Source organism: Lepidochelys olivacea (genome assembly GCF_965140295.1).
Source record: "Lepidochelys olivacea isolate rLepOli2 genome assembly, chromosome: 10".
In the NCBI taxonomy this organism is placed as follows: domain Eukaryota; kingdom Metazoa; phylum Chordata; order Testudines; family Cheloniidae; genus Lepidochelys; species Lepidochelys olivacea.
Genome location: NC_140420.1, coordinates 52,098,227 through 52,121,856, shown reverse-complemented (window position 1 = coordinate 52,121,856; position 23,630 = coordinate 52,098,227). Strand labels below are relative to the sequence as shown.

Sequence of the window (23,630 nt, the reverse complement as noted above, 5' to 3'; positions counted from 1 at the left end):
TTTGTAGTGTTTGAGATATTTTATCCCTTCTGTTAATAAAGATGGGAAAAAGCAGAAGCCAGGTTTTTTTTAGTTGTTAACTACTAACTGAGTTAGATTCAAGAGTCTTGAAAGTTTTATTTGTAGAAGTGCAGTCATCGAGCATTTTATTTTGACAGGGCAGGTGTGTTATCTAACAGTTCAAAGAAGGCTGGGAGCCAATACTCCTGGGTTCTGTCCCACTCTGGAACTGACTTCCTGTAAAACTTCGACAGGTTTCAGAGTAGCAGCCGTGTTAGTCTGTATTCGCAAAAAGAAAAGGAGTACTTGTGGCACCTTAGAGACTAACAAATTTATTTGAGCATAAGCTGAAGTGAGCTGTAGCTCACGAAAGCTTATGCTTAAATAAATTTGTTAGTCTCTGAGGTGCCACAAGTACTCCTTTTCTTTTTGTAAAACTTTGAGAAAGTCTTCCTGTTTCTCAATTTCCCCATCTGTAAATTGGAGATAATGAATATGCTGCCAGGGGGCTGTGAAATGCCTTGAGAACTTGGGGTAAAAGGTGCTAATTAAATGCAAAGTGTTATACTGACCTCTTTCATCAAGTGAAAAACTGCTTCCCCTTCACCATTAACGTCTGTTAACTCTAGATACATTTTACTCATACTTTAACCAAAAATGTAGGGAGGTGAGGCATCTGTTCTTAAACTACTGTCCCTCCTCAAGTGCTGCAAGTGAAAATAGTTGACTTTTATATGCACAGAAATGAGGCCTGAGTGAACCCGAGGTACATTAAATCCATGATTCAGTTTAAAGGCACGTTTGAAAGTTCCCTGAATTGCCATTAGTGCCAAAATGCCAATCTGACCTTTTCAAATGCATCTGCTCCATAAGGGCTTTCCCTGAGAGGCAACTATTTTGTAGTTCCCAGCAAGCGTGGTTAATTAATTAGAAATCAGGAGACACAGTAGTGTAAGTAGCAAAGTAGCCTTTGACACGGAAGCATTGGAGAAGACAAGGTGTGGGAATTTAATATATTCGTGGAAAATATCACAAAACTGGGAAGACATGCTTTGCTATTTAACTATAATACATCCAGCCTGCTCTGTATTGTAGATTTTTCCCCCTCCAATATAAGTAGAAAGGAATGTCTAGTTAAATGAATATTAGAACTGATCAGAAAAAATGTGCTTAAAGAGCAAGGAAATTGATATGTCTATTTATTTAAAATATTACTGTCTAGGCTATATGTAATAGTTCAGAACAAGGCATTTACACATTTAATAGAAGTCTTTGTGATTGTGTTTTACTCCCGTATAGTGTGTATTAAAGGGATAAAGATGTTGCTCACAGAGGTTTTGTATGTACATCTTAGTAGAAGTGGGTGCAAGCCACAACACTGAAATCTGGAGCCTCCTCTGGATTTCACACACCCCAAAGTTTAGAGCTTTGCTTCAGCCCATTGTAGAGGTTAGGGCCAGTGATCAAATTTTCATGCATATCTGGGTTTGGATTCCAAACCCTTCCAAACCTCCATGGTTTTTGGAGCCAGAGTTTTGATGCAGCCCATTAGAGGAAGGGGCTAGATATGATCAGATATGGAGCCAAACTACCCCCAATTTGGGGGGAGTTTTTAATCTGGGATTTGTTTGGGCCCATCTCTAAATTTCATATGTCTGTTTTGTAGTTGTATGTTTATCTAAGGGCTTGTCTACATGGGGGAAATTGACCAGAATAGTTATTGCGGACTAATTATTCTTGAATAAAGTGATTTATTCCAGAATAGAGTTCCCCTCTGAATACTATTGCACAATAGTTTATTCCAGGATAGCTAGTCTGGTCAATTTCCTGAGAGAGGCACAATTTCCTGCCTGTGTTTTGTTCATTTGACAAAAAGTGGAATAACAAGTAGATACTGTTGCCTTAAGATTTTGTAATGGATAGACTAACATGTGCCTTTATTAATCTGCAGACTGACTGTTTGGCTGGATTGGATTCTTAATTTGTTTTAAGCTTCAGTAATCAGTTTGAAGATGTGTAGTATTTGACTTAGACCCATCTGCCAAAGCAACACATTGAATGTGCCAGCACTCCAAGGGCTTTGTACAACTCAGTGATAGCCCACTTAATGGTTTTGACTGATTTCAGAGCAAAACATTGGTCATTACAGTTCATTTTGCACAAATAAGCCAAGTAAACCTTACTGAGATGCAGCAAAGCTCATCATCAAAGGTGTAGGCATTTATGCAAAAGCCCCTCACACACAATTGTCATTATGTATCACTACATAATAAATTCTTTAAACCAATTGTATCTTTAGACTTCAACCTAATAAGATGGCTAATTTTATATCCATAACAATGGATTGTGCAATCCATTGTTATGAGTTATTTTTACTTCTAGGTGTCAAACTCCTCAAGGACATCCTCTGTAATTCCCCATAAACAGTCCCCCTGCAATGCAAAATTATGATTCCTTTTAAGAGTGTGGTCAGCACAATAATTATCATGTACCAGCTGAGTTTGACATCACCGTGGCTGAACTCTCTTTCCAATGTCAAGGTGCAATTTTTGTTTTGTTTTTTTAAATTAAAAACACACAAGCTAAGTACCTGACCCTGCAAACACTTACAGTCTAATTCAGAGCCCATGGAAAGACACCTGTTGAGTTTAGTGGTCACTGGATTGGAATAATTTTATTCTCATACATGCTGGCAGGATTAGGCCTCAAGACTGGATCAAAAAATGGCCTTTCTTCAATCCAAAATGTAAAAGTATGTAGTTTTTTCCCCAAAGGTTAACATATTCTGCCTCATTCTAATCAGATACTTATAAAAAGGAATACATTTCCACTATTCTCTGCATTACTAGATTTCCAATTTGTAACATGCCGTGGAAAGTTCTGCCCTTTCTTTTGTGTATTAAAATCAAATTGCATATCTCATGAAATTTCCCCAGGGCCCAATCCTGTCTCTATTGAAGTCAGCAGGCATTTTGTAATTGACTTTGATTGGAGCAGGATTGGAGCCTCAGCAGAAGTTTTTAAACAATACGTTTGGGGTCCAGAGATGTGGGACTGCAGTGCAGTTATGGAGTATGCTACAGTTAATTGATAAAAGCTTACATAGGCTAGTTAAAATGAGGAAAATTTGGCAACATGGAACTGGAGGGTGTAGGTGATCATAATGCCACTTAAAACAGTGACTGGAACTAAAAGATTTAAAATTAGAGAGAAAAACTGTCTAGTGTAAGTAATACAAAAAGTTATTTTCCCATTGAACATGACAGGAAGGGCTGAGGCTCCCAATACACTTTCCCCTGCCTGATCTTCCTCACTCTACTCTCCAAGATCAAAGGACAATGACTGAGTGGGATCTGCTCACTTGATCCTAATGGGTGACAAATAGAACTTTGTATACACCTTACTCTCATACAATTGCTCATGTAAGCAACTGTAAGAGGAGAAAAAGGGAGACAGCAATGTAAGGGGAAACAATACTGTGTGAAAACTCCTACTGATCTCTTTGTGCCTGAAGAAACGAAAGCAATGCTATAGGCACCTAGTATTCCAAATCCACATGCATAACTATTTACCATTTCTTTACACAGGCATTTATTTTACTTACCTTGACGGAAGGAGACAGAAACCAGCCTTTCATCAAACTCCTGAATGTGTCTGAAGTTATTAACCATTTCCAGGGGCGTGGGGTTATTGGGCTGTGTGCAGTACAGAGCTGTTTCCAGTGCCAGCAGCTAGGGACAAAACATACAATTCAGCATCCAGTATATAGAGAAAGCAAGGTGGGTATGTTTAGACATCTTCTTAGCTCAAATGACACTGAGAATCAGTTCCATCCAATGAGGGACTGTTTCAACACACGGAAATGCATGAAGGAGGTGGGATCAGTTATGCAGTAGCTACAAATGCAATGTGCTGTGTAAGCCCAAATGTAAGCCCAAATGTCAGGGGTGCTGGGACAATTTTCATAATGGGGGTGCTGAGAGCCATTGAACCAAACTGTAAACCCTGGATATGATGGAAATCATTTCAAGCCAGGGGATGCAACTGGCAGCACCTCTAGTTCCAGCACTTATGTCAAATATAATTTGGTGTGCAAACAGTTTGACGTCAATTGTCTAAAAAGCTGTTTCTCCATGTCCATATATGAACTTAATTTAATTATGTTAGAGTAACCCTAATAATTGATATTTAGCTGTCAGGAAAATGGGGAAGAGGAAGCCCTTGTTTCATGAGTGTTTGTAGACTTGTTCTCTGCTTGTTTTTCTTAAACCTCAAAACACAGCAAACAAATATCTGTGTATGCAGAACCCCCCAAAAAAGTCCCCAGACATTCCTGCTGTCTGACCTGGATTAGAATAGGTAACACATGAGTGGATCTGATTTTAAGTTAATAAAAGGACTAGCGTAGAAGAATTATTATTGAGGGAAAGTTTCCTTCCACGATTGGGTGGTTGAAATATTAGTGCAAACAGTCCAAGTCTGAAGCAAGTAATAGAAGTAATCTTAATAAGCTGGATATTTTGGTAACGTAAGGAATGCACATGCAATGGTGAGTGTCATAGAAATGAATGCTCACCAAAAGGAGTGCAGCTGCTAACTTGATCATAGATTTCTGTGATAAAACAGTTTGGATTTCTTATTTGTAAGTTGCTAGCTAAGCTCTTTCCACCTGATGTGGGTCAGAAGAAGCTGGTGTTTGGGGGTTATATAACTCAGTATAGAACATATTTCTGTTCTTTTCCTACTAGTTTATCAGCTGACCACCTGAGAGGAGGAAAAAACTTAATTAGTTTCTAAGAGATGCACATGAAGACAGAGGTTGGTAAAAACCAAGGTAGCTTTGGTTTTGCCAAATAACCCTTCACCAGTTAGGCTTTGGTTTTATGAAACCAAAATCAAAGCTAGAAGTTGTTCCTATCTAGATGTTACTGTTACATAGGATTGGCCTGGCAATTTGTGAAAGATACTTGCATGAAGACAGCAAGTGCTGAAGCAAAGGAAGAATACAGATTGACAACAAGTTTCAAACACAAATCTCTCTGTGCCTGTTTAACTGTGCGTGAAACTTTTCACCTATGATGGTTAGCAGACAGAATTAAGGTGTCCTGTATCTAATTTTCAGGGGCAGTCAGGTACTTGGAAGTTCAAGTGACCTTAAACTGCACCACCAGTTATTTTTTATTCACAAAATTGTGGGCAGAAAAATAAAGATTCTGTTAAGGAGGGACTGAAAATTTGGACCATAATGTGGTGTTCTGAATTAAAGAGCCATCCAGTCCCATGGCCTTTGCATGTCAATTGCAAACGAAGTATGATCGATCAAAGAGATTAAATAATTTTTTTCCCCACTCCAAGAATAATGTTAGTAATCACATCTTTTAGTTTTATGAGACCTTATGGAAAACTTCCTATTTGAAATCCAGGAAATGAGAATACAAATTTAACATTCCTTAATAAACACCAAACAGATTAATTTATTAGCATTTAATTTAATATCAGACTTTAGGCTACAATGACAGGCTAAATAAGAAAATATCTGTTTTACTTAAACTTGCCTGTTCTTGTGAAACTTTTACTGGGTGTCGGAAAACTGTCCAGAGAACACTAGGGTAACAAGGAGGAGTTGTCAGGGATCCTTCATAGCGATAATACTCATCCAGTTGGTCAGGAAGCAGTTCTTGGATGTCAAAACCTGGGACTAGAGCTACCTGGTCTGAAAGAGAGAATCCATGTTAATTCCATATTCTTCATCACACTTCTCTCAGTGCTAGTCTACTTTGCATCATCATGACTTTCTACTGGACTGCATTGGTTTGCTGTATATCTCTGCACAGGTGAGTCCCAGTAGGGCAAATTTGTTTTCAGCAAGCATTTTGATCTCAATGAAAAAGGAAAAAGTGTACTTTGATAGATGCTAGACCCAATTTAATATAGAAATGTAGTTCATTAAACCACTTCTAAATTTGTTCTTATACAAGTCTGACATGTTACACCTGGATATCAAACCAGGGTTGTGATTAATGGGGAAAGTTGCTCTTTACTATTGAGTGCACCCTGCTCAGGTGCACTACTGGATGAATTTCTTTATAAGCAGTGCAGGCAACTACCCAATATTAGACCTCACACATCACAACTTCTTGTCAACTGTCTAAATGGGCCATCTTGATTATCACCACAAAAGTTTTTCTTCTCCTGCTGATAATAGCTCATCTTAATTAATTAGCCCCTTACAGTTTGTATGGCAACTTCCACCTCCTCTGTATATATGTGTGTGTGTATATATATTCTTACTATATGTTCCATTCTATACATCCGATGAAGTGGGCTGTAGCCCATGAAAGCTTTTGCTCTGATAAATTTGTTAGTCTCTAAGGGGCCACAAGTACTCCTGTTCTTTTTGTGGATATAGACTAACACGGCTGCTACTCTGAAACTAGACATTTAGGGTTTGTCTACACTGCAGTCACAGGTGTGACTGCAGCTTAGATAGGTGTATCTATGCTAGCTTTACTTTAACTAGCGCAGCTAAAAATAGCAGAGAGGACGTACTTGTGCAGGCTTCAGCACCAAGCTGTACAAGTACACCAAGGAGCCTGAGTATGTACTCAAGTTGCTAACCTGCGCTGAAGCTCATGCTGCCATATCTTCACTGCTATTTTTAGCTGTGCGAGCTTGATTAAAGCTAGCGTGGATATACCAACCCATGCTGCACTCACACCTCCAACCACAGAGGACTGGGTTTGAAATACTCTGTCTGCTGTTCATAATGGTTTGAGTGTGTTTGCCACTACGCTGAAGATTTTCTTGTCAACACCATGTTTTTATACATCTCGTCAACATTGTCTGCATTTTATTGCATTCACGAACTCCTTTTTTTTTTTAAAAGACACCTGAGGAAAAAATCCTGTGAGTTCTGGCCATTTGCTTACTGGGAGTGAGTATCATTATCATTATTTGCATAAATCAGCTATCTGTATACTAAATTGAGGAGCAAGTAACCAAAGGAACAGCACATGCAAGTCATACGACCTGGTTAGGAACATGTGATACTAATGAACAGAAGTGTACCTAAAGCTAGCTGTATGATCCCCTTAAGAGGAGTGCACTGTACTTGGAACTGTTCTGAAGCAGTTTTGACAAAAGCATGACATGCCCTGCATGAATCCCAATGATAAGGTTCTGATACACTCAGCCACTATTGATCTTTTGCATACAACAGCTACTCACCTTTGTATTTCACGTTCTGGAAATGACCAAAGATCTTTTCATAGGATGGATTGAATGGGCCTTTCTGTAACAAATAGATTAACAGCTGTCCAAGTAATCAGGGCTCTGTGTGCATAATCTTAAATTCTCCAGACAACTGGTGTTCAACATTTGGTTGACAGTGTCATCTTTTAGTGAAATTTTTCACCCAACAACACCAATACTGATGTAATAACATAGACTGATGTAGAAATTAAGGCTGTGCCCTGGGATTGTTTTGTTTAGTCTGTTCTATCCTTCTTCTCCATTTCAATACACTCTTAAATAATAAGCTGCAGCCTGGGGGTATTTGATTTCTTTATCACACTACACAATATTAAATTGTCATAATTATGGCTTATCAGTTGTTTGCAATATGATGAATTGCAAAGTTAAAACCTTAAATAACTAAAATGTTCAAGGAGAAATATTTTGCATTAAATCAGTTCAATGATTATGTGTTAATTAAAGTGATCTGTATAATAATGTTTACTGAATAACTAGGTGAAATTTAAAGGCCTGTGACAAACAGGAGGTCAGACTAGATGATCCAATAGTCCCTTCTGGCCTTAGACTCAATGAATAACAGTGGTCTTAAACTAAATAACCAGTAATATCTGACTGTAGGATAAATTTCCAAAGCATATAGCTGCACAACTCTCATTAGCTGAAACTCCACACAGTTCTTCATAAAATGTTACCTGATAGGGTCTCGTCTTGCAATCCTTTATATAGTTAGAATTTCCACTAGCTTCAGTGGAAGTGATTTCTTCACAGGGACTGCAGGATTGGTCCCTTACTGCACAACAGCGTTATGGAGCAGAAGACTTCAGACCAGAAAGGTTTTAGATGAAGCCTACATTCTTTATTCTGTAACACGCCTTATGGTGTGTGTTTGAAAAAACATGTAGCCTTTCAGTGGCTAGCCTGCTGTGCAAAGAAATGGAAGCCTGTTTCCTTTAAGAACTTTATACATGCTAATTCTATGCTGACAGGTTTCTCAGATCATGCATGGGTTTCTAGTCATAACCATAGGTAGCATATTTTGGGCTTTCTGTTGCCAACCAGAAACCGTTAGTCTGCTGCTTGCAATCCAAAATAAAGAATGATACTGTTAGAAGGTCAGGACCAGTGGTGAGAGTCATAACTCTAATATCCAATAAGAGACTGGCTGCTATAGCTTTGAATCAATGCCTGTTTTCTTAATAATTTGGAGCTGATTCTCAGCAACTCATCTGGCAACCAGAAAAAATTGTGTCCTAAGTTCAACTTTGAAAGCCACGATGTTTCTGAAATTCTCAGATGGAAATAAGTAAATAATGTTTAATTTGGAGATATCCTTATTTGATTTTTAATCAGCATTATATAATAAGCATTTTGTAGAAAAACCAGAAGACTTCTAAGACTTCTAAGAGAGTTGGGTTTTCAAAGAAACAAAACTTTTCTCAGAAAGTGTCTGCATTCCTTGAACACTTTCAGGTTTTCGATGGAAAGCTGAAACTTTTTGGGGTTTCAATTTTGTTGACAAAAAGTCAAAATGTTTTTTGGGGGGAAACACATTTTCCAATCTGCTCTACTGTAAAGTTCATTAGCTCAATGCTGAGTTTATAGCTAGCCTTTTTTGGTCACATTTACACAAAGTAATTGGAAATGTTTGCCTGGCAGAGTTACAGGAGGTTCCATCAGATTGCTGACTGGGTTATTTAATTGCCTCTGTGTCAGGGTTAGGTGTGGAAACCTGTCCCCCTGCTGCGTTGAAAGGTTTACTGAATTTACTTGTCTCATAATTTTTTCTTCACCACCAGCTTCATTGATACAAAGGAACTGTGTGCCTGTGAAGTACTAGTTGTGAAGGGTATGGTTACACCTTAGTCTTCTATAATTAATTACCTGTGTCAGGGTTCTGCCAGCCTGGTGACCCCTACTGTGTTAAACAGTGTTCCATGCTACATATACAACTGCCTTTACTATCTGGGAATATTCAAATGTGCAGACTTGATCTTCACTTTCTACTGTCATTTGTGAGAAACTCACCAGCTCCTTAGTCTGTGGAAAGCAAATTCAAAAGGATATGAACATGCCTGATATATTTTAAAATAAAATAACGAGTGAATACTCAAAATCTTTTCTCCTGCACTATACACCTAGTAAACAGAAATATAATGGAGGGCAGAATCTGGCCATACATGTGTGTGTAGATGGAGTGGAAGAGAGAGACCACATATCCAGACATGCCAATATTGATGAACTCCAAGTTAATCCCAGTCATCTCATTGTACTTAAAGTTTACAGATACTTTAATTATAGCATTATTAAATATGAAAAAAGCACAAGGCATGCATCTTACCTCAATGAGAACAGCCAAAACTGCTAGCCCATCTGATTTGTCTATTGCTGCTGTTACATCGGGGTATTTGTCAGAGTTATAATGTACAATATGTAGCTACAAAGAAGGAGAAGTAACGGTATTATCACCTCTGGCTCATGGTAGCATTTCTGTTGTCATAAAACAATCCAGGGCCCTAGACACCACAACATAAGGCCTCCTAACATCTTCCCCTTTAGCAGTGGCAGGAGGCCCTCTCCCCTTTCAGAGAAGCAAAGGCAGTGTTATGGTGCTGCTTTCTTTCACCCATGATTGGCGGGGATCCCCTGTCCTCCACAGAGAGGCAGAGTCAATAGCAGGTGTTCTCCCCGCCCCCCCAGTACCTGCCACAGTAATCAAGGTGTATCTGCTTGGGTGGGTGTGATGGGCACCCTGTACTCTTCTCCTGTCACACAGAGTCCTCTGCTGGGGTGGATTTGGTGGGAACCAGAGCAGTGACTCTTGGGGTTAACTCCCATTGAGACTCATGGTACAGTTCACCCCTTTAAGAGCTATTGTTTCACACTGCCTGCAGACTCAGGCAGATGTCACTGCATCAGTTACCCTGGATTACATTTTCAAGCTTTCCTTTATGACCATGAGGACGAGAAACTTTATTTTATTTAAATTAAATCACACAGTGCAGGAAGCTACTGCCTTCAGCATGGGCCTGTGGTGTCTATGCCTCATACTGACCCTGAGACTGATCATGGAGAGGCCAAGTCATTTAAAAATAATCCCAGCCCAAACTTGAAATGGCCAAGTGAACACACTTACATGCACATCAATCATGCATAAAAATTCACTCTGAATTTCTTTATTGTACTTTAATTACATTAAAACACCTGGTCTGTGATTCTTTTTCATCAGAAATTGAACAGTTTTAGAACTGCCTTGTAAAGTTAAATATTTTGAACAAGAAATGTTAACATGATGAAACTGAAGCTGTCAGTGTGGAAATATAAATAAATAGGCTGCAAGAGAATGAGGAATGGGGTCTACCAACAGCACCGTTATTTGTGCTTATTGGAGAACTACAAAAAGGACATGGAAGAGAAGGGTATTTAAAATTAAGTCCTCTACATACCTGTGTTTAACAAATATTCTGATTTTTTTACAATAACTTTTTAAAACAGTTGCAAAAAAGGTTTTGGATCCACTTTTGTACCATCAAAGTAAATGGAAAAATTCTAATGGTTCAGGATCAGGCACTCACATAGTAATTTGCAAGAGAGAACAGCTGCATGACGGGTGACCGTACTTAGTCTCTCAGTTCACAGTGATTTGGGAACATAGAACTCTAATACTGAATTTTGATATGCTTACTGTTTTCAAAAAAGAATCAAGAATTTAGTGTAAATAGTGTGTTCAGTTTATTGTTGCTAAGATTCCCAGAGACCTCATGTATAGGTACCTGTCAATTAAAGATTATTAGTAAAAACAAAATAATTTTCTGGAAGCTGATGCTTGGTTGGGTCTTGCTTGATGGATCACTCTTTAACAATCTGCAAATTTTCCACTAAAACATCGGATGAGCACTGGGAATTCTCTGATGGAAGCCTGACTTACTAAGGTTTCCCCTGGGTTTTGCTACATACCTTACCCTACTTTCCTATCCAACATGAAACATCATCTGTTAACTGTTACTATATAACATTATGCAAACTCTTCAGCAGTTATGCAGTTAACTTGCTTAACATGAGCATTGCATGTGTTAATTGGATAATATTGTGGTTTGGCTCTCTGATGTAGTCTCGGATAGCTGAGCAAGTTACCAGCTGTGCAGTTATTTCATGTTAAAGTGTGTGAATCAAGCCAAAACCAGATTGGCTATACCCTTAGTTGCTACATGTAGGAAATAGTCAGTTATAAAACTATGCACCTAACTTGTAGGTGGCTATGAGCCAGATTTTCTTTTCTTTTGCAGCAATATAAATCCAGAGGAATTCTACTGAAGTCAATAGAGTCAATCTTGAGTCATGCTGGTGTTCGTGTGAGAGGACTCTGGCCTCATATCTCCTCCTAGGGCCAAACAGCATTGTTCTGTGCCTATCCCAAAGCTATTTATTCCAAACCAGAAAATTTCCTGGTAGAAGTTTTATGAATTAGCATATGAACGAAGTGGCCTCAGATAGGCATTAACTTCCCACCCTGACAACAACCCTTCCCTGCCCCTATTCCAACCCATAACCAGCTAACATATATACATCCAACAGAATGAGCCTTCATTAATGAATTATGTTTGACTGGACTTTTCTCCAGCTTCACCGTTGCGATGACTTGGTATGTGTAGAGCAGGGATTTAAGGTAACAGACAAACTTATTCTGAAAAATATTTGAACTGCACAGAACCCCTTCCCACAGCCACTGAAGAAAGGGAAGTCTCCACTTTTGGAGTTAGCCTGTAAGAAAGAAATTGCCTTTCCAATAGCTTCAGCAAAGGGTATGGGTATTGTCCTTAGCCTAAAATTGTAACTTTAATCCTACTTCAATTTCAGATAGATTTGTAATTACTCTGGGACTATGAATTGAATAAATTAAGCATATAATTATTCATTGCTAAATCCAGTGGCCGATTACTAAAATTGATTTCCATTAATTGTGCTGTATGCATTTAGAACTGATTGTCACCATTACAGACCCCTACTGGTCTGTGCAGGTGCACCCCCACTCAGGCCTCAAGCAATCACTGCTCTTGTGGTGGGGTCATGCAATTCTCCCACTCTCAGATCAGGCCTTGGACTGCCATTCCCAGGTGCTAACTGTGATTACCTCAGCAGGCCTAATTTATAGTTCATAGCTGCAGGTCTGTTAACACCAAGAACACTGGCGGTGGTATCCAGTAATCAGACAGCCGAGCATTATTTGTTTAGAACAAAACAATTGCAGAGAAAAAGATCTTAAAACAATAACAGATTATGTGCATGTCTAGTTTACCAGGTGCCTACCCATCTGACACATCAGGATGCTGGTAGGTCTAAGTTTCCTACAGGCACCCAAAGACCGCTATAGTCTGTGATGGTTTCTTCCCATAACTCACCAGTCTTTTCTCCCCACTGCTTCAGGGAATGACTCCTTTACAAGCTGCTCAGTCTCTTCTCAGAGAACGTGTCTGTTTTAAACTGTTTTGTAGCTCTTTGATCTGTTAGTGTCCAGAACTGGCAAAACAACAGTGTAACTTCGGATTGGAGGCTGGAAGTAGGCCATTTTCCTGTAATTGCCCCATAAATATTTTTGGAGTATGGCCTAGCTAGATCCATTGCATTGCTTCCCGGCTTGTTTCTCCAACAGCCCCCTATTAAGCTAGACTAATACATTCATACGGGAAATTCTGTTAAACCAATCTAACTATATAGAACCTTATGTTGCCGACCAGGACCCAGACATTATTCATATAATGATTACATAGCACCTCCATATCTTCTACACTGAACCCACGCAGAACTGCACAGAGAGTATTTGAGTTTGTGTCATGCAACAAAGAGCATAATTACACATTGTTACTTAAACAGTGGTCTGCATCATCGCTAGTCTCCAGTTAGAATTGGTGTTAAGCAGCAGAATTTAGAGTATCTGCATGGTACAAACATTTTAAGTTTACATGTATGTGAACCTCGAAGCAAAACACGTGGATCAATTTTGAAAAGCCTTATGAGTGTTATCTGCAGCAAGTATGCAAATCTGGCAACATAGATTGTAAAATTTACATTTAATCTCACAACTAAGTCCAATAGTTAAAAGAAAATATTATTAGTTGTAATTATTTATATTAAGGTAGCACTTTAAGGCCCCAGTCAGGACTGGGGACCCATGATGCTGGGTGCTGTACAAATAGAAAAGAGACTAATTCCTACCCTGAAGGGCTTACAATGTAAAGAGCTTTCAAGGTGAAGAGCTAAAGCAATAAAATCAGTAGCCAAACATTTTGATTCGGTGCTTTCTCAGGTTTCAGAGTAGCAGCCATGTTAGTCTGTATTTGCAAAAAGAAAAGGAGTACTTGGGGCACCTTAGAGATGAACAAATTTATTTGAGCATAAGCTTTCGTGAGCTACAGCTCACTTTATTGGCTGCACTCAGTGGAAAATACAGTGGCGAGATTTATATACATAGAAAACATGAAACAATGGGTGTTACCATACACACTGTAACGAGAGTGATCACTTAAGGTGAGCTATTACCAGCAGGAGAGCGGGGGTGGGGGGACACCGGGAGGGGACCTTTTGTAGTGATAATCAAGCATTTCCAGCAGTTGACAAGAATGTCTGAGGAACGTGGGGTGGGGGGTGGGGAGGGAATAGTTTTACTTTGTGTAATGACACATTCACTCCCAGTCTCTATTCAAGCCTAAGTTAATTGTATCCAGTTTGCAAATTAATTCCAATTCAGCAGTCTCTCTTTGGAGTCTGTTTTTGAAGTTTTTTTGTTGAAGAATTGCAACTTTTAGGTCTGTAATCGAGTGACCCAAGAGATTGAAGTGTTCTCCAACTGGTTTATGAATGTTATAATTCTTGACGTCTGATTTGTGTCCATTTATTTTTTTACATAGAGACTGTCCAGTTTGACCAATGTACACGGCGGAGGAGCATTGCTGGCACATGAGGGCATATATCACATTGGTAGATGTGCAGGTGAACGAGTCTCTGATTGTGTGGCTGATGTGATTAGGCCCTATGATGATGTCCCCTGAATAGATATGTGGACACAGTTGGCAACGGGCTTTGTTGCAAGGATAGGTTCCTGGGTTAGCGGTTCTGTTGTGTGGTGTGTGGTTGCTGGTGAGTATTTGCTTCAGGTTGGGGGGCTGTCTGTAAGCAATGACTGGCCTTTCCCCCAGGGTCTGGGAGAGTGATGGGTCGTCCTTTAAGATAGGTTGTAGATCCTTGATGATGCGTTCGAGAGGTTTTAGTTGGGGACTGAAGGTGATGGCTAGTGGCGTTCTGTCATTTTCTTTGTTGGGCCTGTCCTGTAGTAGGTGACTTCTGGGTACTCTTCTGGCTCTGTCAATCTGTTTCTTCACTTCAACAGGTGGGTATTGTAGTCGTAAGAATACTTGATAGAGATCTTGTAGGTGTTTATCTCTGTCTGAGGGGTTAGAGCAAATGCGGTTGTATTGTAGAGCTTGGCTGTAGACAATGGATCGTGTGGTGTGGTCTGGATGAAAGCTGGAGGCATGTAGGTAGGAATAGCGGTCAGTAGGTTTCCAGTATAGGGTGGTGTTTATGTGACCATCGCTTATTAGCACCGTAGTGTCCAGGAAGTGGATCTCTTGTGTTGACTGGTCCAGGCTGACGTTTACGGTGGGATGGAAATTGTTGAAATCATGGTGGAATTCCTCAAGGGTTTCTTTTCCATGGGTCCAGATGATGAAGATGTCATCAATGTAGCGCAAGTAGAGCAGGGGCATTAGGGGACGAGAGCTGAGGAAGCGTTGTTCTAAGTCAGCCTTAAAAATGCTGGCATACTGTGGGGCCATGTGGGTACCCATAGCAGTGCCACTGATTTGAAGGTATACATTGCCCCCAAATGTGAAATAATTATGGGTGAGGACAAAGTTCAGCCACCAGGTTTGCCATGACTTTATCGGCAATACTGTTCCTGACGGCTTGTAGTCCATCTTTGTGTGGAATGTTGGTGTAGAGGGCTTCTACATCCATAGTGGCCAGGATAGTGTTTTCAGGAAGATCACCGATGGATTGTAGTTTCCTCAGGAAGTAAGTGGTGTCTCGAAGATAGCTGGGAGTGCTGGTAGCATAGGGCCTGAGGAGGGAGTCTACATAGCCAGACAATCCTGCTGTCAGGGTGCCAATGCCTGAGATGATGGGGAGTCCAGGATTCCAGGTTTTTGGATCTTGGGTAGGAGATAGAATACCCCAGGTCGGAGTTCCAGGGGTGTGTCTGTGCGGATTTGTGCTTGTGCTTTTTCAGGGAGTTTCTTGAGCAAATGCTGTAGTTTCTTTTGGTAACCCTCAGTGGGATCAGAGGGTAATGGCTTGTAGAAAGTGATGTTGGAGAGCTGCCTAGCAGCATCTTGTTCATACTCTGACCTATTCATGATGACGACAGCACCTCCTTTGTCAGCCTTTTTGATTATGATGTCAGAGTTGTTTCTGAGGCTGTGGATGGCATTGTGTTCTGCACGGCTGAGGTTATGGGGCAAGTGATGCTGCTTTTCCACAATTTCAGCCTGTGCACATTGGCGGAACCACTCTATGTAGAAGTCCAGTCTGTTGTTTCGACCTTTAGGAGGAGTCCACCCAGAATCCTTTTTGTAGTTTTGGTAGGAAGCTCTCTGTGGGTTAGTATGTTGTTCAGAGGTGTGTTGGAAATATTCCTTGAGTCGGAGACGTTGAAAATAGGATTCTAGGTCACCACAGAACTGTATAATGTTTGTGGGAGTGGAGGGGCAGAAAGAGAATAAACAACTTGCTTGAAGTTACTGAGCAAGTCAGTTTCAGTACTGAGAGTAAAACTCAGATCTCTTGATTCCCAGTGTCATGCTATAGCAAAAAAAGCCATACCATTTACTGAGTCCAGCCTCAATCCAGAGCACCTTGTAGCATCTTGATATGGGATATATTAACTATTAAGAGCATAGGTGCTTAAATTAGTGCCTGTTGGCCTTCTTTGGCAGAATGTACTTAAACACAAATGGTGAATACATCAACCATTGTCTATGCAAATTTTAGCTTTGAAATAGTGGAAACTGTCTAACTTTCCCTTCAATTTTTTGTGACTTGAGACCATCTTACCTCTGCTGCAAAATGCCTCCCACTGACTGTGTGCTCCGAGCCTTCTGGCTTGTTCCTGTTTCCCCAGTGTAGGTGAAGCTGAGTTGCAGTGTATTGGAAAGGGAGCTTTCTGATGTGCATGGTAGGAAACAGGCTCATTCTTACTGCAAGTAGACCAAAAATATGGGAGAAGATTATATTGCTGTGTTGACGCATTTGGTGCACAGAACTAGTGTGTCTGGCTTTATCAGATACAGAGAATTAGAATAGCAGAATAAACTATTCAGGTTCTTAACCCAGAATCCAGCACATGCCAACGTTATAGTATCTGGAAGATGATCATTTTTAGCAGTCTTTGGAACTTTCCAGGCAATTCAAGGGAGTCTTGAACATTTTCCCCCTATATTCTTGTAGAATGTAATACATGGAATGTGAATTGAATGGGAGAGTTGTGATCTCTCTGTCTGTACTGGAATTTTCTCCCTTCCCTGAATTCTGCTAACCCATCATAAGCTTATGAAAAGGGATCTCTGAAGCAAAACAACATTTTTTAGCCTTTTTCTGCTCTTTTGTGACATATAAAGATGGCTTAATAAACTAATATTTTCCCCAGATTTAAATAAGTATTTTGTTAACATTTGACATTAGGTTCATCTCTCCCTCTCCTTACTTGAGAGCCTTGTTATGAACCTTAAGAGTGATGTCAAGAAAAGCTACAGCCACAAACTTAAGAATCATCATTCTTCTCCCTTCAGCTTGATGGAGGGAATTCTGCAGCTCAGGTTACAGCCTGGCGTAACATTCCTAAGGTCCTCCAGCAAAGAAGGGGAAGGGAGAGGTTGTGTTCTTTCTTGTGTAGAATTAAAATTAGAAAAGAAACTGTATGTAGGCTTTCGTTTTTTTATCATTAAACTTTGACAACTTCTGAACATCATAAAGAACTGTAAAAGATGCCCCTTTCTTTGCAGTTCACTTTGAGGTGACTTCCAGAGGGGTAATGTTTTGTCCCTGGAATGCCCCAGATTTGGAACAAAACATGCATTTCACACTTTTTCCAGAGGAAGACATATCTGGAGCCTCTACAAAGGACCATCGCTCAACACATGAATTATTCAGCTGGTGTTAAAGAGCTTTTCCTTGTGCTCCAGTGTTTTAAATCTAATTTAAGTAGATAACTGTATCTAGGGGAACCAGTTACGAAGCACTCTAATTATATGTAAGAATTAATATGACACCACAGTGCTTTACAGGCCATTGAATAGGTTTGTGGACATAAGGGACTATAACAGCATGTGCTATAATGATGTTCTCCACAACAGAGACTGAATTTTTTATTACGCAAAGCAATTTAGGGTTTCTGTTTGAATGCTGGTTCCAGACAACTAGCTCTCCTTGTCCTTTATTGTTCACCACTTTAGAGCCACTTGGTTTGGGGAAACAGGGGGAGACCAGAGGTCAGACCTTAGAAGGTTTGGTCTTACCTAAAGAATGGACTCATGATAAGAATGGCCATAGTGCATCAGACCAAAAGTCTATCTGGCTCGATATCCTGTCTTCCGACAGGTTTCAAAGGGGTAGCCGTGTTAGTCTGTATCAGCAAAAACAACGAGGAGTCCTTGTGGCACCTTAGAGACTAATAAATTTACAGTGAACAGTCCCAGATGTTTCAGAGGGAGTGAACAGAACAAGGTAATTTATCAAGTGCTCCATCCACAGTTGTCCAGTCCCAGCTTCAAGCAGTCAGAGGTTTAGAGCATGGGGTTGCATCCCTGACCATCTTGGCTAATAGCCATTGATGGACCTATCCTCCATGAACTTATTTAATTCTTTTTTTTTTTTTAAACCCAGTTATACTTTAGACCTTTACAGCATTCCCTGGCAACAAGTTCCACAGGTTGACTGTCTGTTGTGTGAAGTACTTCCTTATGTTAGTTTTAATTCTGCTGCCTATTCATTTCATTGGGTGATTCTGGTTCTTGTGTAGAATTCCCTATCCTTCCTTATTCACTTTCTCCACACCATTTATGATTTTTACAGACCTCGTATCATATCCCCCCTCAGTCTCTTTTCCAAGTTGAACAGTCCCACTCTTTTAAATCTCTCCTTATATGGAAGCTGTTCAGAGGTGCTTAATGACTTCTTTGTTTCTGTTTTCACCAAGAAGGTTGGTAGCTATTGGACGTCTAACATAGTGAATGCCTGTGAAAATGAGGTAGGATCAGAGTCTAAAATAAGGAAAGAACAACTCAAAAATTACTTAAACAAGTGAGATGTCTTCAAATCACCAGGACCTGATGAAATGCATCCTAGAATACTCAAGGAGCTTATTGAGGAGGTATCTAAGCCATTAGCAATTATCTTTGAAAAGTCATGGAAGATGGGAGAGATTCCAGAAGACTTGAAAAGGCCAAATATAGTGTCCATCTACAAAAAGGGAAATAAGGACAACCTGGGGAATTACAGACCAGTCAGCTTAACTTCTGTATCCGGAAAGATAATGGAGCAAATAATTAAGCAGTCAATTTGCAAACATCTAGAAGATAATAAGATGATAAATAACAGTCAGCATGGATTTGTCAAGAACAAATTGTATCAAACCAACCTGATAGCTTTCTTTGACAGGGAAACAAGCCTTGTGGATGGGGGAAGTGGTAGATGTGGTATATCTTGACTTTAGTAAGGCTTTTGATACTGTCTCGCATGACCTTCTTGTAAACAAACTAGGGAAATGCAACCTAGATGGAGCTACTATAAGGTGGGTGCATAACTGGTTGGAAAATTGTTCCCAGAGAGTAGTTATCAATGGTTCACAGTCATGCTGGATGAAATTCAATAAGGACAAATGCAAAGTACTCCACTTAGGAAGGACCAATCAGTTGCACACATACAAAATGGGAAATGACTGCCTGGGAAGGAGTACTGCAGAAAGGGATCTGGGGGTTGTAGTGGATCACAAGCTAAATATGAGTTAAAAGTGTAACACTGTTGTAAAAAAAGCAGACATCACTCTGGGATGTATTAGCAGGAGTATTGTAAGCAAGATATGAGAAGTAATTCTTCTGCTCTCACTGATTACACCTCAACTGGAGTATTGTGTCCAGTTCTGGGTGTCACATTTCAGGAAAGATGTGGAAAATTGGAGAAAGTCCAGAGAAAAGTAACAAAAATGATTAAAGGTCTAGAAAATATGATTTATGAGGGAAGATTGAAAAAAATTGGGTTTGTTTAGTCTGGAGAAGAGATGACTGAGAGGGGACATGATAACAGTTTTCAAGTACATAAAAAGTTGTTACAAGGACGAGGAAGAAAAATTGTTCTTAACCTCTGAGGATAGGACAAGAAGCAATGGGCTTAAATTGCAGCAAGGGTGGTTTAGGTTGGACATTAGGTAAAACTTCCTGCTGTCAGAGTGGTTAAGCACTGGAATAAATTGCCTAGGGTGGTGGTGGAATCTCCATCATTGGTGATTTTTAAGAGCAGGTTGGTCAAACACCTGTCAGGGATGGTCTAGATAATACTTAGTCCTGCCTTGAGTGCAGGGGACTGGACTAGATGACCTCTTGAGGTCCCTTCCAGTTCTATGATTCTATACCTGTAATAATTTTTGTTGCCCTTCTGTGTACTTTTTCCAATTCTAATATATCTTTTTGGAGACTGGATCAGAATTGCGCAGCGTATTCAAGGTGTGGGCACACCATGGGATTTACATAGTGGCATTATGATATTTTCTGTCTTATCTATCCCTTTCCTCATGGTTCCTAACATTCCATTAGCTTTTTTGACTGCTGTTGCACATTGAGCGTCTGTTTTCAGAAAACTATCCCCGATACTCCAAGATATCTTTCTTGAGTGATAATCGCAAATTTAGACCCCATCATTTTATATGTATATTTGGGATTATGTTTTGCAGTGTGCATTACTTTGCATTTAACAACACTGAATTTCATCTGCCATTTTGTTGCCCAGTCACCCAATTTTGTGAGATCCCTTTGTAACTGTTCACAGTCTGCTTTGGATTTAACTGTCCTGAGTAATTTTGTATCATGTGCAAACTTTGCCACCTCACTATTTACCCCTTTTTCAAGGTCATTTATGAATATGTTGAACAGAATTGGTCCCAGTACAGGTCCTTGGGGGACCTGGCTATTTACTGGTATGGTACAGAGCATGTTTATCCCACAGAAACAGTGAAAAAAGAGAGACTTGCCTGTCAAGCTCCTTTTAACAAAGCATGCTAGGAAGGGGGAAGTCGAGGTATTTTATAATGCAGGGTTTTTTGATGCCTTGGCAGTACTGGGGAAAGATATGCTGCAGGAGAGCCTTGCTGCTGTTCTCGTTTGTAAGTCTCTAACTTGTTTCTAGAAAAATTTGTGGGGAACTGGCTTATAAGTATTCTACTTTGTGGTGTTGAAATATTCTGGAGTTTTAAGAGACTGCTTCTGTTCTCATCCCTGTTGTTGTTGGTAGGGTATCTTGCCTTAATGCTACAGTGGAGGGCACTAGGCGTGTGTGTAAGCTGATCCTAATGGTTATATATGTCTTTCTCAAAAAGAAAAGGAGTACTTGTGGCACCTTAGAGACTAACCAATTTATTTGAGCATGAGCTTTTGTGAGCTACAGCTCACTTCATCTCACACTTAAGGAAGTTCTCTGTCTTCATTCAAGTAGTAGAGGCGTTTGCTGAAACTCCCAGGTTTGCTTGATTTTGTCTTAAATTCAGTGAATCACTTTTTATCTTTCCAGTTGATTACAATATCTATTAAGGGTGACTTCATCCAGATTTACTGACTTTTCCCTTCTTTCTAAACAAAAAGCTGCAAATTCTGTTCCTATTTCTGAGTATTTTAACCAAATTAATAAGAAAAACTTTTCACAAGCGTAAGTTAATCTAAAGTGCCACAGCTATATTTACACTGATGTGTGTTTTATAATTACAAGTTTCTTTAGATAGTTATTGAAGATGTTTGTATTCTACTGCAAGAGCTTGGTCCATCACAGCCAATAATGTAAGAAATTAAATATAAGTCCAATAACTCTTTCTTTCAAACTCTCTTGCTGCACATTTGGTTTCCTTACCTGAATGACCATTATTGGTCAACATAAAGTGGTCAGTGGAGGACACATTGTAGCCTACAAGCTCTAAAGGTAAGAGAGTGGTATCATATTGGAGAATATCATTATGAAAATCTATTGGAGACTGGAACACTCCTCCACAAAATGGATACTTCTTGGGCCAAGTTTTCTCTCCATCAGGACCTGAGAATGTTAACAGAAGAGACAGGTTTAACAATCTTTGTTGTCGTCTTCATTGGTACTTTTTCTACACACTAGTAACAACTGGTTTGGATAATATAAGAACTCCCCTGTTTTCCCTGAATATTCACCCAAAACCCAGAACAGAATCTGACTCTCCTTTTCTTGATTTAAAATGTCTTGTCATTTTGTGCTGTAGCCAGGCAATTTCACTGACACTTTTAAAAGAAATGTTAAAAATGTTGATTTGGTAGTTAATGGTGCTGCTTTGGTGAATAAAATCACTTACATACATGTTGGCAAGTTTGGGCCCTAACAGAGTATATTTTTACCAGATATGTTATGTTTTAATTTTCTCCACTTCAGTGTCCACCCACTGAATCTTGTTATACCTTTATCTGCTAAATTGAAGAGCCCTCTATTACCAAATTTCTGTTCCCCATATAGGTACTTATAGACTGTGAATAAATTACATCTGAATCCTCTCTTTGTTAAGCTAAACAGAGTGAGCTGTTTGACTGTCACTGTAAAACATGATTTTCAATACTTTAATCATTCTCGTGGCTCTTCTCTGATCCCTGACCAATTTACCAACATTCTTCTTGAACTGTGGGTGCCAGAATCTAACCTAGGTTAGAACATTGATGTCAAAACTAGTTCAAATATTTTAAAAAGGAAAACTAATGAATATGAAAATTATTGATAGATGCTGGCGTTGTTAAGGTTCAATGATCTGGGAGCTTGTCTTCCATAAATATAATCTAAACTGGATCTCACTTAGTGCTGGAGTAGCTTCTATTTTAGCTTCCATTTCACTGCAAATCACTTTGATTCTTTATCTCCCAGATTTTCATGGCATATCTTAAACAGCATTTAAATTCTCTTCAGTGGATTTGAGAACTAATAAATGGTGCACTGAAACTGTTGAAAGATGAATGCTGTCCATCTTGCATATGTTTTAGGAAAACACTGACCCATTCATCAGAACATAGAACAGAAATCTGAATGATGTACTATTTGTTTTGGCACTGGGTTATGGGATACACACATTTTGAGGACATAACCCAGCTCATCTGGAAATGAGAATAATTGGCCCCTTGAGGTTGAGACGTGATGTGCAAGTCTTTATTAAGCTTTAGTGCAAGAAGTGAAAGCTGTATTTCAACTTTTGTTAGATTTGACAGTGGCAAATATACTACAAAATCTGTTTAGTTTGTCTCCTTCCCCCAAATGTATGACATCAACTAAAGCACCTACACCAATTTTGTCCTCAAGTGCCATCCCTTTCACTTCAATACGAGTTCTTTTAGTCTAACAAAGTAGAATTCAGCCCTTTCTATCTTATTCATGCATTTCAGATGGCATGGGCCTGATCCTGTAGTCACTATTCAGAAAAAACTTCCAGGGTTCTCCCTGGCCTCTACACTACAAAACTTCATACCTGTTTTCCAACACCAGTGCAGCTGTAGTTTCATGACTGACAGGGTGTACCAGGCATTTGTTGGTTTCTGCCGGAGGCCCTACCACCTTGGTGCACCCTGCCTGAAGGAGGTGTCCTTTTGGGGAAGAAGAGCACCAAGTTTAGTCCTTTGTGAGCGGCCTAGAGAGGTCACCAAGGATCAGTTACAGGTGGAACCAATGAAAATCAGTTCTCCAGCAGCTAGATGGGCTAGGACCAGGCAGCAGTCAGTTAGGGCTCAGCAGGCAGGATAAAAAGGGATGTCTGCTTCCTTGAATCAGGGGCTAGATTTCTGTGTGGAGCTGGGACAGAGGAGGAAGGGTTGCCCCAGTCTTAACCCAAGAAGCCCAGCCGAAACTCTGACTGCACCTTGTTAAGGTTTGGGTTTCCAGGAAGACATTAATATCTTGTACCAAAAAGATTATGGCAGTCGCGTGATTGCTAAATGGCTAGCCTTTAAAGATTAGTAAAACAAAAATCTGACTTCAGCCATTGGAAACCACATCATGAAGTGCAATACACTTTTTCAGACCTACTTTTTTGGAGAGATTGGGTGACTGGGGATTAGTAACAGGTCAGC

At 39.7% G+C, this 23,630-nt stretch overlaps 2 protein-coding genes across 2 annotated transcripts in view; one reads left to right on the top strand and one right to left on the bottom strand.

Moving 5' to 3' along the window:
- Positions 1-23,630, top strand: part of APH1B (aph-1 homolog B, gamma-secretase subunit) — a 113,052-nt gene that overhangs the window by 44,846 nt on the left and 44,576 nt on the right. The window lies entirely within an intron of this gene.
- Positions 1-23,630, bottom strand: part of CA12 (carbonic anhydrase 12) — a gene marked incomplete at its 5' end in the record, with an annotated part of 45,257 nt that overhangs the window by 10,294 nt on the left and 11,333 nt on the right. Inside the window, 6 exons of the mRNA XM_084640725.1 lie at positions 3,605-3,731; positions 5,556-5,713; positions 7,228-7,291; positions 9,593-9,688; positions 16,360-16,502; positions 21,415-21,594. Coding sequence (XP_084496851.1) covers positions 3,605-3,731; positions 5,556-5,713; positions 7,228-7,291; positions 9,593-9,688; positions 16,360-16,502; positions 21,415-21,594 — 768 coding nt within the window. The remainder of the gene's footprint in view (positions 1-3,604; positions 3,732-5,555; positions 5,714-7,227; positions 7,292-9,592; positions 9,689-16,359; positions 16,503-21,414; positions 21,595-23,630) is intronic.